General features: G+C 41.5%; 1 protein-coding gene across 2 annotated transcripts in view; it reads left to right on the forward strand.

Moving 5' to 3' along the window:
• Cad74A (cadherin 74A) overlaps window positions 1–15,333 on the forward strand; it is a 61,594-nt gene that overhangs the window by 1,080 nt on the left and 45,181 nt on the right. For both annotated transcript variants that reach the window (XM_071691830.1, XM_071691831.1), the window contains exons 2-7: window positions 2,959–3,078; window positions 3,476–3,660; window positions 4,013–4,233; window positions 10,657–10,779; window positions 14,300–14,440; window positions 15,036–15,260. In XM_071691830.1, the coding sequence (XP_071547931.1) occupies window positions 2,959–3,078; window positions 3,476–3,660; window positions 4,013–4,233; window positions 10,657–10,779; window positions 14,300–14,440; window positions 15,036–15,260 (1,015 nt within the window). The remainder of the gene's footprint in view (window positions 1–2,958; window positions 3,079–3,475; window positions 3,661–4,012; window positions 4,234–10,656; window positions 10,780–14,299; window positions 14,441–15,035; window positions 15,261–15,333) is intronic.

Consider the following 15,333-nt stretch of genomic DNA (forward strand, 5'->3'; position numbering starts at 1 on the left):
CTCTCTCTCTCTCTCTCTCTCTCTCTCTCTCTCTCTCTCTCTCTCTCGTATGTGTAGACCAGTTTCATAGCTTATCCCAGATGATTCGATTGACTCAAGTAGAAAGACATTTAAAGAGAAGAACCAGGGAATCAACAAGATAGATAAGTGGGTAGTAGCTAGGAAAAAAAAAGATAGATGTATAAGGAGGGGAAATTAGAGAGATAGATAAAGATAGATGCAGGAATACATCCATCCACTGGTGGGGGATATTCTGGCATGTCATGTTGATGTGTTCACCGTAATGAGAGACTTTCTCCACTCTTACTTCCTACGGAAGCATGAAGAACATGCCACCCTCTCTAGATTTGACGGGAACATGTACACGGAATAGACCCTGGACATTTGAAGAACATGCCACCGTCTCTAGATTTGACGGGAACATGTACACGGAATAGACCCTGGACATTTGAAGAACATGCCACCCTCTCTAGATTTGACGGGAACATGTACACGGAATAGACCCTGGACATTTGAAGAACATGCCACCCTCTCTAGATTTGACGGGATCATGTACACGGAATAGACCCTGGACATTGTTCCCTTAAATTAACACGGCACCACTCCGTGAAAGTAACAAATATCGCGATTGGGGTATTGTAGTGTAATCTAAATCATATTTACGTGGTTTAAGGGAGCCATAACACTTCGTGAAAGTAAATATTCCTCTGAACTGTTTCAGTTATACGTAACTTGATCATATCTAGCATGTCTCCGCTTCCTCCCTCTCTGCTTGATAATACAGGCCCCTAAATCTGCCTCGTTCTTGGGCTGGTATAAGGGTGGAGGTCTTGGTAGCTTCAGTGTTATGCACGAGATGCAGTGATATGCCTTTTCTTTCCTCTCTTGCTCAACCTTTAGCATATTTTTCTGTTTTTAACAAAGTAATTTCTTTTCAAACTACATAAGTTGGTGAGTGTTGGAAAAGCTACCTGCTCGCCTTCCCCTGGCCTCGTTCACAGATGACAATGACCTGATATCTCACTCCCTGGCAGGAACAAACAAACAAACTTACATCTTCCTTTTCGCTGAAGAATGTTTTCCTCTGGTGGAGGACATGAATGTCCTAGGGAACCGATCTAAGTGATATGTTGGGAGGTGAACTGCATATAGTTGTGGAAGAGGACGAATTGGCTTTTTATCATTTCAATATGAGTTCCTAAATACATGTTTGGCTCTCACTGGCTGTCAGAGGTCAGACCCTCCTTTTGTCACTGGCTGTCAAAGGTCAAACCCAAGTTAGGTTAGTATTAAGTGAAGGAGTAACTTATTTTGTAAAGAAGCGGTCACATTTATGTTTTTTAACCACTTTAATCATTATCTATAAAACATCATCGAGATGAATTATCCTAATGGTAATATGTGTGATGTGCAAGCATTGATTTCCATTAGATTACTGTAGAGCAGGTGAGTGCTGCTGTGTGTGTGTGTGTGTGTGGGAAGTGGGTCAAGACAGTGCTCAAGGTGAGCCAGTCCCGGCCTGGACCGTTTGGCCACTGGGCCTCGGCGATTGGTCACTAGCATTCCACTGCAGCCTCCCCGACCAGCAGCGTACTCGGCCAGGCTTCATATTCCCCCCCTCCTCATGCTACACATAACATGGGCTGCTGAAGTTCACTTCACAAACGTATCCATAAACGCTCCACACGTTGCTCGCACGAATTCTCAGTATTTAGGGTTTCCCGCGGTGAGCGCTACGTGTCTTGCGTGGCCCACCAACATTCACGGGTGGGCCATACAATCCCCAGGCCAGTGACTGATGGTGATAACTGGATATAAACGGAAGGAGAGGTTCCGAATACAGTTCACTGCCCTCAAACCTCGATGCCTCCTCACCTCAAGCCCCGGCGAGCGAGCAACGGAATCCTTCCCTCAGCGTTACTCGTAGATAATGACATGGTTGTCGAGCTGTCATCCAGGTCGACGTAAGTCGCGGTAAAATGCAAGCTTGACCTTGTACTGATGACGTGACGGAAACACCAGGTTTTCTTCCGGGAACCTCTGGTGAAATGATAAACAAATCAACTGTAATTTCGTACCTACACAAGATTGTACACACTCCGTAAAAAGGATCACATACGTACCCAAAAGTTGACAAGTGTTTAATCTAGAGTCCGCCTTTAACTGTTGCCATGTCCGCTGTTCTGGATAAAATACACAGTAAAGATTTGAGGGCAGTAGTGAACGAGACGACACGACATAGCTCGAATGTACAAGTACTGAACAGATTATGAGGTTCATGAGGTCAGCGTTGCAGGTACCAGGCGATGGAGTCAGCGAGTCAATCAGTCAGGTTGTGAGGTGACTGTTGGACCAAGGATTGACCCCACCTACGGCCCCGATCCCGGGCTTGTACTGACTTATGGTCAGTAACGCTGACCACTACACACGTGTGTGTGTGTGTGTGTGTGTGTGTGTGTGACCACTGTTAGCCCTTAGGGCTAATATTCCCTCAGAGTTTCCAGACCCTGCCCCGTGGCGGCCAGTGGTACGACTTAGGGTCCAAACTCCATCTGTCCTCAGGTGCCAGTAGTGTAACTTGGCTGTTCAACAAAAATCTGTGCAAGATTTATCTGAACAGCAAATTCAGTTTTTATAATGAGGCAGTACTGACCCGCTCTGAGAATAAATGGCGGTAAAGTGTCCTACATTGTACAGTGTTCTTAATAACTATAAAATGCTTATTTGTAGTTACAGAACTTGTGTTTGAAGAAATGGAAATTATACAATATGTTGATTTATCCATACATATCTAGGATTATATTGGAAACGTGAGACTATAGTTATATAGTAAATATGTAACTCAACATGTCCCCCCAAAACAGCAGTAGATACATTTCCACTGAAAAGATATTAAGATATGCCATTTCCCTGACATACCCTCCTCACATATTTGAATATTTTTTTCTGTTTCGGCAGGATGGCGTTGGGTGGCGTGCTGGTGCTAGTGGCGTTGTTAGTATCCTCGGGCACAGCGCAGAAACTCAATAGGGCACCACAGTTTCTTCCTGGTGGTGACATGGATAGATTTTCCCTCAGGTAAGATAAGTAGATCTTTCATCAGTAAAACATGACAAAATCATCCATGTAACTTCCTCATTAGAATCAAGACTGCTCCTGGAACAGATGACAGAGCCTTAGAATGTCTTTGCTAATGTCAGGTTATACTGTGAGTGAAAAGTCACTTTTGGCTTTATTAAAGGAGTCTATCCTTCTCTGCTACTGAAAGTAGCACAGCCATGTGCTGCACAAGCCTTTGTCTGGGCTCCATGTAAGTTTGAGGCACTGGGGATTTTGCCAACGTTTCCCCACTCAATGGCTCTGGTCATACCTCCTTCCTGCAATACCCAGAACTTACACCATTATCCATTAGTAACATTTTATTTTCCTGTCATGAAGTTGTGATACCGGACTCTTACAGTGCTGTCATCAACAGGGAAGATGCCCAGGTTGGGTCTTCTGTTTACACCTTGCGGGGTCGTGACCCAGAGGGCACCTCTGTCTCCTTCACCGTTTCCGGCGACCACTTGAGTGTGGACAGAGACTCTGGAGTTGTCACCCTCGTCCATCCACTTGACAGGGAGACCACACCCATGATTGAAGTCATCATTACTGTCACAGGTGAAGTCATGTTGATAGTGCTTTAGTGAAGCAGATGAGTTTGTGTAGATGAGGCAGGTCAGCCTGTTTAGATGGGGCAGGTCATCCTGTAGTGGTAAGGCTAGTCACCTTGGAAAGATAAGGCAGATCAGCTTATGTTGATGAGGCAGGTCAGACTGTAAAGATAAGGCAGGTCAGACTGTGAAGATAAGGCAGGTCAGACTGTGAAGAGAAGGCAGGTTAGCTTGAGTAGAAGGGGCAGGTCAGTTTTTGTAGGTGGGGCTGCAACCGATGCTCCTTTCCACCACTTACCAGTCTCCTCTCTACGTCAGTCAACTACTAGTACTCACCATATTCCTTCCTGCATCACCAGATGAGCGGGTGTATGGGGATGAGCCCAATACAGTGCCTCTGCGTCGGGAGATCCCTATCTTGGATGTTAATGACAACCAGCCACTGTACCATGACCAGCCCTACACCTTCACTGTGTTGGAGTCTGCCTCGCCTGGGGCCACACTCTTCTCTCAGATCAGGGTGACAGATGCCGATGGGGGTAGCAATGCTGAGCTCAAGATGGAATGTATTGAAGAGGAGGTGATTAGCATGACTGTTTGCATGATTACCTATTTGTACATTACAGGTAGAAAAATTTACTCTAGTAGGGCTTTGCCTCTTACACATTTTGCATTTTTGTACTTTTGCTTGTGAGATCACTATTTTTGTGTTATAAGGAAAGAGTTATTCTCATCTCTTACCCTTGTATATGTTTACCATTTACTCATATGTGTGATGAGAGATATTTCAGTTTATGTGGAAAGTACTTTCTCATTACATGACATTATATTTGTATTATTTGTTGCTTTTGTAGCATGCAATTATACCATATTTCTTTTAAAAAGAATTGTCATAATGCACAGGATTAAGGTGGAAATCTGCATTGTTAGAACAGTAATAGCTTGGCGCCACTTATGGAAATGCTGTTTCTCTCTATCCATCTGCCCTCTTCACTTGCTTCTGGCTATAAAGAGGAGCCCCTCGAGTGAGAGAGAAGAAGGTTGGAGGTAAGAACTGAGATGCTGTCTCCAAGTGGCAGTCTCCCTGTGCCATTATTGTGGTCACCTAGAATGCTCAGCATGAGCGTCCAAGGTCGACTTCATGAACCCCTGATATTGTCAGGTAATGCAGCAGAGAACTGGGGAAGATTTTGCCAGGAATTTGAGACATTAACTGAGCTCTGAGAAAGATGAGAAGAAGGATAAGGTGAAGATTGCCTGACTGTTAAACTGGTGGAAGAGAGCTGCTATATATTACACTTTTCCTGTAGAGGAAGCTGATGAAAAGACATACAAGACTTTTATAGAGAAGTTGCAAGAATATTTTGAGCCAAAGATGAATGTTACTTATGAAAGATACATTTTTGATAGTAGAGTGCAATAGGATGATGAAACTATTGATAGTTTTGTTACTGACCTAAGAAAGAAGGCTATAAACCATGAGTTTGGTGCCTTCAAGGATGAAATGATCAGAAACAGAATTATTTGTGGCATCAGTGATGACAAGCTCTGTCGATGGCTGTTCAGGAAAGGCAACACGACTCTTGATGAAGTCGTACTGCTGTGCAGAGCTCATGAGGCAAGTGAAGAACAGATGAAGGAGTTTGGTGCAGCTGTAAGCAGTTTGATGTCCGCAGTGTGAAGTCAAGAGAAGTGAGTATCAGTCCTCAATTCCTGGCAACATGTCACAAAGGACCTGTAAGTTCTGTGGCTTTAAGCATGTCTTTGGAAGGATACACTGCCCTGCTATCAACAAACAGTGATTGAAGTGTGGCAGGACTGGACATTTCAAGAGCAGGTGTGACAACTTCAGCAGTTCAGGAAAAGGCAAGTGTGTCCATCAGGCTGGCAGAGAAGATTCGTCGTCCTGCTCCAAAGGGTGTTACGAGAAGCTAGTGGGAGATTTACACATCCTGAAGAAGTCATCAAAAGCAGTGATGTATCCAAGGTAACCTCCAACCAGTTAAGAGGACCAGATCAAGAAAACCAGTTTACTCCTCTTCTTCAAGATCAACCACTGTCTTTCCAAATGGATAGAGGAGCTGAGGTCATTATGTTGCCTAAAATAATCTGCAACAAGCTAAAAGGAACACCAGAGTTTAAAGGCTCACAGACTGTATTGGTTGCTTTCACTGGAAGTAAAATTAAACCCCTTGGTAAGTGTCAGATGAATTGTTTACATAACTCTGGAAAATATCAGCTCACTTTCCTCATTGTTGATGTAAATTCTGTGCCACTGTTGAGGAATAATGCATGTAAATTGTTAGGGTTAGTCAAGCATGAATCAAGCAGTCAGAGACCAACTCAGACACAACCATTGATAAGATATTGCAAAATTATAAAGATGTATTTGATGGATTGGAATGCCTAGAGGGTGAACTGCATCTAGAGGTTGATTCAAAAGATTAGACCAGTGGCTCATCCACCCCGTAAAATCTCTGTCGCTCTGAGAGATAGATTAGAATGTGAATTAGAGGACATGGAAAATAAAGGTGCAATTATCAGAGAAGGTAATCCCACAGATCGGATTAACAGTATGGTTATTGCAGATAAGGGAAGTAAATTAAGAATATGACTAGATCCAAGAGATTTGAATAAGGTCTTGAAGAGGCAACACTATTCACTACCTGCAATTGAGGAAATAACCAGGTCAGCAGATGCTAAGGTGTTTTCTGTGTTTTGGCAGATTAAACTAGATGAAGAGTCTTCCAAACTGCTTGTATTTAATATTTGTTTTGGTAGATATAGGTACTTACGTCTCTCCTTCGGGATAAGTCTGCCTCCAGAAATCTACCAGAGGTACCGGTATGAATTTGGTGATCTTGATGGAGTGGAAGTATAATGGATGACATATTAGTTTGTGGTAGTTCTGAAGCACAGCGTGATCAGAGACTAGAGAAAGTCCTTAAAAGATGCCAGGAAAGAAATTTAAAGCTGAACCATGTCACACTTAAGCTTAAAACTGAGCAGATGGAATACATTGGCCATATATTAACAACGTAAGGGTCAAGATCAAACCCTAAGAAGGTAGATGATGTACGTAATTTTCCAGCTTCTAAGGATAAGCAAGAGTTACTTAGATTCCTAGGAATGATCAGCTACTGAGAAGGTTACTGGAGAAGGACACTGAATTTAGATGGGATGAACCACAGAAGAAATGTTTTCTGAAACTCAAGCAAATGGTCTGTGAAACCAGTTTTGAGGTATTATGATGTGTCTAAGCCTGTAACTTTGACTGTTGATGCCTCAGGGTTTGCTGTAGGGACTTTTATTCTTCAGGAAGATCACCCTGTTATCTATGCTGCCAATTCCCTAGCTAAAACTCGGAGAAATTGTGATCAAATTGAAAAAGAGTTTTTGGCCAATGTTTTTGGAGCTGAAAAGTTTCAGTATGGGAGAAGTAAAGTAGTTATAGAGACTGATCATAAATCCTTAGAGAGTATATTTAAGAAGTCCATGTCATCTGCTCCTCCTAGGTTACAGAGAATGCTTCTCAGACTCCAGAAATATTCCTTAGAGGTACATTATAAGAAAGGGAAGGACATGCATATAGCTGATGCTCTAAGTAGACTCACCTAGCCTGAAGTGCAAAATGATGATATAGAAGTTCAGATAGATCTAGAAACTCATGAACAACTAGACACTGCAGGTATAGACTTGAAGGTTCTTGAAGATAGGACTAAGGAAGATAGAGTATTGCAGACTCTTAAAGAATTCACATGAGAGGGATGGCTTGGTTGTAAGAGAGAGAATCCCAAGAAATCCATGCCTTTTGGCATTACAGAGATAAGTTATGTAGATGGAATGCTGCCTAAAATGAACAGTAGATGGAATGCTGCATAAAATGAACAGAATTATAGTAACTAAGGAACTGAGAAGTGTTCCTCAAATACATTCATAAATCTCATCAAGGTATAGAAAAGTCTCTAAGGATAGGGAGAGATCTTGCGTACTGGCTTGGAATGGGGCTGAACTTTAGGACATGATTAGTGCTTGTGACACCTGTAAAGCTTATAGTAACCACCAAGCAAGGGAACCATTGATACCTCATGAAATCCCAAAACTCCCTTGGCAAAAACATGGAGGTGATTTATGTGAGATGAAAGGGAAAGGTAACTGTTGCTTGTTAATTTTTACAACAAAATTTTGAGTTTGACTCGTTAGAAAATACTCATTCCAGTACTATTGTGAAATACTGTAAGTATCATTTTGCTAGGCATGCAATACCTCAGACTATTCGCAGTTCACAGCTGTAGAACTTGAAGAATTCTGTAAGTCATATGGAATAAACCACACAACTTCATCCCCCTATTATCCAAAAAGTAATGGCCTGGCAGAAAAAAGTGTACAGACAGTAAAGAAGCTGATGAAGAAGGCAGCCAAAGAGGGCAAGTATCCTTTTCTAAGTGTGCTGGATTATAGAAATACTCCTGTTGTGGGGACAGCAAGCCCCAGTCAGTTACTGTTTGGTAGAACATGAACCACACTCCACTTCTGAAACCTTGGTACAACCAGAGACACAAGACCCACTGACTGTCAGACACCAACTTCAAGACTCCCAAGCTAGGTAGAAACTTTGTTATGATGGAAGCTGTAAACTGTTGCCTGAACTAGAAGAGGGAACTTTGGTTAGAATCAGTGATGGCACATGTAAAGAGTTGAAAAGAAGTTATAATGGTTGCTCCTAATTTATATTTGGTTAAGAATAGTGATGGTCAGATTTACAGGAGAAATAGGCAGCAGCTGAATAAGGCGGCAGAAAGCCCAGATTGTCTAATATGTGCCAGTGGTTATGCTGACAAACTGACTGATGTATGTCATGAAGGAGAAGGTTCTGTGACACCAGGAATCAGTGATAGACAAGCAGAACTGGAAGAAATAACAAGTGCATTGGACTCAAATGGGGAAGACACACCAAAGAGGAGTGAGCATGCTTCCAGTGAGGTAAGAATATCTAGAGGTAGAGTAGTACAACCTCCTAAGACGTTAGATCTATAAATGTATGATGTAAAAGTAATCTTTGTACTTTGCATATCTATGAGTAATGTTGTGTAGTTTACTTGGTGTTATTCTATTTTATTATTTTGTTTTATTTATTTTTTCTTGTTTTGGTGAAAGATGTAATGATTATTTTAGTTTATATGGAAATCATACTTTCTTTATTATATTTTTATTAATTGCTTCTTTTTCTTTTTTTATCATACTTTGTCGCTGTCTCCCGCATTAGTGAGATAGTGCATTTCCACCCCCAATTTGGTCTTCCACTTCTCGTTCCCTCCATCTCTGACACATATATCCTCTTTGTCAATTTTTCCTCACTCATTCTCTCCATGTGACCAAACCATTTCAAAACACCCTCTTCTGCTCTCTCAACCACACTTGTCATTACCACACATCTCTCTTACCCTTTTATTACTTACTCGATCAAACCACCTCACTCCACATATTGTCCTCACACATCTCATTTCCATCACTCCCATCCTTCTCTGCACAACTCTATCTATAGCCCACGCCTCACAACCGTATAACATTGTTGGAATCACTATTCCTTCAAACATACCCATTTTTGCTTTCTGAGATAATGTTCTCACCTACCTTACATTTTTCAATGTTCCCAGAACTTTTGCCACCTCCCCCACCCTGTGACTCACTTCCGCTTCCATGCTTCCATCCACTGCCTAATCCACTCCCAGATATCTAAAATACTTCACTTCCTCCAGTTTTTCTCCATTCAAACTTACCTCCCAATTGACTTGTCCCTCAACCCTACTGAGTGTAATAACCTTACTCTCAGCTTTCTTCTTTCTCACACTTTACCAAACTCAGTCACCAGCTTCTGCAGTTTCTCACCCGAATCAGCCACTAGTGCTGTATCATCAGCGAACAACAACTGACTCTCTTCCCAAGCCCTCTCATCCTCAACAGACTGCATACTTGCCCCTCCATAACTCTTGCATTCACCTCCCTAACAACCCCATCCATAAACAAATTAAACAACCATGGAAACATCACGCACCCCTGCCACAAACCAACATTCACTGAGAACCAATCACTTTCCTCTCTTCCTACTCATACACATGCTTTACATCCTCGATAAAAACTTTTTACTGCTTCTAGCAACTTTCCTCCCACACCATATATTCTTAATACCTTCCACAGAGCATCTCTATCAACTCTATCATATGCCTTCTCCAGATCCATAAATGCTACATACAAATCCATTTGCTTTTCTAAGTATTTCTCACGTACATTCTTCAAAGCAAACACCTGATCCACACATCCTCTACCACTTCTGAAACCACACTGCTCTTCCCAAATCTGATGCTCTGTACATGCTTTCACCCTCTCAGTCAGTACCCTCCCATAGTTGGCAGTTATAGCATGTTTCTTTTAAAAAGACTTGTCATGATGCATGGGATTAAGGTGCAATTCTGTATTGTTGGAACAGTAACATTAGCTTGGTGCCACTTATGGAAATGCTGTTTCTCTCAATTCCTCTGCCTTCTTCACCTTAAAGCCACCTTGACATGGCACATATTACAATATGTATGTATGCACACCCACACACATACACTCAGGCACACACACACACACCAGCCTAAGCTTAGATACCCATTTATTGACTGTCCTTGCCAGAAGGACAAATGCCTGAGTTGGGTGTAGGCTGACTGCCACATTTGATGAGGATTCAAAACCTTTTTGGTCTGACCTGGGCTGACCCGTGTGGTCTCGTGCTCATTAATACTATCTGGTACACATAGGTCTGTTTCTCTGTGTGTGCAAAACACACTACATTGGACTACTTCACTACAATAGATTATGATCTGATCTGATCATGTCTGTTCACCAGAGTGCATCATTGAAACCAGGATATCGATAATAAGAACCTGATATTTCTTCCCAGTACAGTACTCACATATCAGCCTGTGAATCAGTGCTTTATCATTGCTTTCTTATTATGCAGACGCCACAGGCATGTAAGAAGTTTGAGATACGGGAGGCGAGGGTGGCTGAGGGAGAGTATGTTGGCATCATCTCTCTCAGGGAGCTTCTTGACTATGAGACGGAGAGGCAGTACACAATGGCGGTAAGGCATACCTTATTTTATTTCTGTGAGATGTGGGGAGGTAGTTCAGAAAGTAGAATGTGCTTTAGAACCTTGCTTCAAAGGTCTCATATTGTGGAAAGTGTTTCAGAAGTTTGTTCCTAAGGTCTCATTCACACTGTAGTAATTCAAAACCTTGCTTGGAATGTATTGTGTCATAATCAGTATTTCAGAAATTTGTTTGTAATCACCCATATTGTGATTGTTTTGAAATCTTCATTGCATGGTCTCATATTGTGATTTTGCAAAACATTGATACTAAGGTACATCATGAGATTTAGAAGTATTTCATATTATAGCAAGGTTAGTGCTTTCAAACTTAAACACGGGTCTTTATACTTAGATATGAACATTGGTGTTGAAAATGTGTCATATGCTGCTTTTTTATCCCTTTACACATATTAGGTTTTAAGGTCCAAGTGTTACTGCAATCTGCTCAGTAGGCTGTGATTTACCTATTTTCACATAAAAACCCTTATGTGTATTGAATATATGTAATATATATAATAGTTAAGTGAGAAGGAGATTGAGTGAGTATTTTAAAGGTTTGTTGAATGTGTGTGATGATAGAGTGGCAGATATAGGGTGTTTTGGTCGAGGTGGTGTGAGAAGTGAGAGGGTCAGGGAGAATGATTTGGTAAACAGAGAGGCTCATGGTGAAGTGCCTGAGGATTGGCAGAATGCATGCATAGTGCCATTGTACAAAGGCAAAGGGCATAAAGGTGAATTCTCAAATTGCAGAGGTATAAGTTTGTTGAGTATTCCTGGGAAATTTTATGGGAGGGTATTAATTGAGAGGGTGAAGGCATGTACAGAGGGTCAGATTGGGGAAGAGCAGTTTGGTTTCAGAAGTGGTAGAGGATGTGTGGATCAGGTGTTTGCTTTGAAGAATATATGTGTGAAATACTTAGAAAAGCAAATGGATTTGTATGTAGCATTTATTGTTCTGGAGAAGGCATATGATAGAGTTGATAGAGATGCTCTGTGGAAGGTATTAAGAATATATGATTGTTAGAAGCAGTGAAAGGTTTTTATCGAGGATGTAAGGCATGTGTACGAGTAGGAAGAGAGGAAAGTGATTGGTTCTCAGTGAATGTCAGTTTGCGGTAGGGGTGCTTGATGTCTCTGTGGTTGTTTAATTTGTTTATGGATGGGGTTGTTAGGGAGTTGAATGCAAGAGTTTTGGAGATAGGGGCAAGTATGCAGTCTGTTGAGGATGAGAGGGCTTGGGAAGTGAGTCAGTTGTTATTCGCTGATGATACAGCGCTGGTGGCTGATTCGGGTGAGAAACTGCAGAAGCTGGTGACTGAGTTTGGTAAAGTGTGTGAAAGAAGAAAGCTGAGAGTAAATGTGAATAAGAGCAAGGTTATTAGACAGTAGGGTTGTGGGACAAGTCAATTGGGAGGTAAGATTGATTGGAGAAAACTGGAGGAAATGAGGTGTTTTAGATACTGGGAGTGGATTTGGCAGTGGATGGAACTGTGGAAGCGGAAGTGAGTCACAGGGGGCATAGGTTTTGGGAGCGTTGAAAAATGTGTGGAAGGCGAGAACATTATCTCGGAAAGCAAAAATGGGTATGTTTGAAGGAATAGTGGTTCCAACAATGTTTTATGGTTGCGAGACATGGGCTATAGATAGGGTTGTGCAGAGGAGGGTGGATGTGTTGGAAATGAGATGTTTGAGGACAATAAGAGGTGTGAGGTGGTTTGATCGAGTAAGTAATGAAAGGGTAAGAGAGATGTTTGGTAATACAAAGAGTGTGGTGAGAGAGCAGAGGAGGGTGTTTTGAAATGGTTTGGTCACATGGAGAGAATGAGTGAGGAAAGATTGACCAAGAGGATATATGTGTCAGAGGTGGAGGGAACAAGGAGAATTGGGAGACCAAATTGGAGGTGGAAAGATGGAGTGAAAAAGATTTTGAGCGATCTAGGCCTGAACATGCAGGAGGGTGAAAGGCGCGCAGGGGAGAAGGTGAATTGGAACAATGTGGTATACCGGGGTCAACGTGCTGTCAATGGATTGAACTAGGGCATGTGAAGCGTCTGGGGTAAACCATGGAAAGTTTTGTGGAGCCTGGATGTAGAAAGGGAGCTGTGGTTTCGGTGCATTATACATAACAGCTAGAGAGTGAGTGTGAACGAATGTGGCCTTTGTTGTCTTTTCCTATCACTACCTCTCGCGCTTGCGGGGGGAGGGGGTTGTCATTTCATGTGTGGTGGGGTGGCGACGGGAATGAATAAAGGCAGCAAGTATGAATTATGTACATGTGTATATATGTATATGTCTGTGTATGTATATATATGTATATGTTGAAATGTATAGTTATGTATGTGTGCGTGTGTGGATGTGTATGTATATACATGTGTATGTGGGTGGGTTGGGCCATTCTTTCGTCTGTTTCCTTGTGCTACCTCGCTAATGCGGGAGACAGTGACAAAGTATGATAAAAAAATATGTGCGTTTATGTATATACATGTGTATGTATGTGGGTTAGGCCATTCTTTCGTCTGTTTCCTTGCGCTAATTCGCTAGTGCGGGAGACAGTATCAAAGTATAATAGATATAAATATGAATGAATAGATATTTAAGTTATACAGAAAACATAGACATAGAGAATCATGCAGAAGCAGTTCAGCAAAGGACCATAGTGCCTGTTGTATCTGAAATAAAAGTGAGATAGATACATCACTACAACCAAGCAGTGTGTGTGATAAAAAGACTATAAATCAAACAGTTCGTTTGAAGGTGTGCTAATCACAGTGTTGTTGTGAATGTAAATCTTAGGCCTTTAGTACAAAAGAACTCTAGAGGGTGGATGTATTGGAAATGAGGGGGGGTTTATTGTATAAGGAAGACCGAGTAAGAGAAAGGTGTGGTAGTAAGTGCTGTCTGATTGAGAGAGCTGACCAGGGTGTTGAAATCAATTTGACATTTGGAAAGGATAAGTGGAGAATACTGCATCTGAAACTTGATTTAGAGATGCAGTCATCCTTGGGTTGCTGATTTTTGTCAGGTGAAGAGAGAACTACATAATGCCATGTTAGTATTGATATATTGTTGTCTGTAGAAATTGGCAGGAATAGGCTTTTAAGAATGAAAATGTTTTCCCATAACCTTTTTATTTTTGTATTTATGTATCTGGTCTATGAATCTTTGTGACTGGTACACCAAACCCTACAGTAATCTTCAGGATCAGGGTTTCAAAATACATACCTCATTCCAAATTACTGTGATGGGAAGAACAATGTATGAAACTTTGTCTACCCATTGTGAGTGATATACTTATGAAGAGAAGTAAAGAATAACTAATTTTAGTAGACAAGTTTTTCGTAGTTATGAACCATGAAGTCAGAATGGTAAAGTAAGATGTGAGAAGAGATAAAAAGACTGATGTAATTAGCTACCTTTATGGTCATTCACTCACAACACACAAACATTCATGAACAGCCGTACTCAGATATATTAATAAGAGGAAATAGATACTCTTCACGATTTTTAATAGGTTAGGGCATCTGATGGAGGGCTGGAGAAGCGCCTCAGCTCCACAGCCACTGTAGTGATTGAGGTGAAGGATGTACAGGACCAGCCACCCATCTTCCTTAATGCTCCCTTCAGTACCACGGTCAGGGAGGCCAGCCCACCTGTAAGTAAACTCGTTAGATAAGGCCTAGAAATCTCTTAAGTCCTTGGTTTGCTATGAATGTGTCAAAAAGTTTTAGCAGCCTGGTTCTGTCTACTAGCTATCCGTCATTTAGTGCTAGATTTTTATTATGACCATGATTCCTGTGACAGATAGAATTTGTAGTTGCAGTCAGGCCTTGGTTGAAATATGTAAAGGGGCAAAAGAAATAAAGACATGAAAAGGTAGAGATTTTCATAGACTGTTAGATAAGGCAGTGTTTTTGTTAGATATGAATTTGAGAATACATTTTATGAGAGATGTATTAACAGAACTGGATGAAAAAGTGTCTTGCAAGTAACAGCTACCTGAAAATTTTGTCTAGCTGATCTTAGTAATTGCAAGGTCTGTTACATATTATTGTAATTAAGGTCCCTTCATAAGGGGCATTTTGTAAATATACAAAACTTAATAGATATGTTCTAAATTAGATTTTTACATTTCTTTAATTACTTTGATCTAATAAATGTTTGGAAATTATCTGATTATGTTCAGCATTAGTAATGATCCCAGACAAGATGAAGTCACTAATTCCCTTTGAACCTTCCTCCATATTCAGGGTTTGTCAGTGCTGGAGATCCATGCCCGTGATGGTGACTTGGGAGAACCACAACCTCTCTCCCTAACCCTGCAGGGTGATGATGCGGGATACTTCACCCTGTCTGATATTCGCACCCTGGAAGACGGCTCTCTTACTGCTGCCATCACCACCTCTCAGGTCACCCTTGACCGGGAAGACACTCTCATCATCAACAATGGTGGACTGTATACATTTAGTGTTCGGGTGAGTTGATCAAGGTCATTTCTTGCTTTCATTTCTTATTGAAGCAAAAGGAGTATTCTGATGGTTGAAGAGC

The sequence above is a fragment of the Panulirus ornatus genome, chromosome 51, assembly GCF_036320965.1.
Source record: "Panulirus ornatus isolate Po-2019 chromosome 51, ASM3632096v1, whole genome shotgun sequence".
NCBI lineage: Eukaryota > Metazoa > Arthropoda > Malacostraca > Decapoda > Palinuridae > Panulirus > Panulirus ornatus.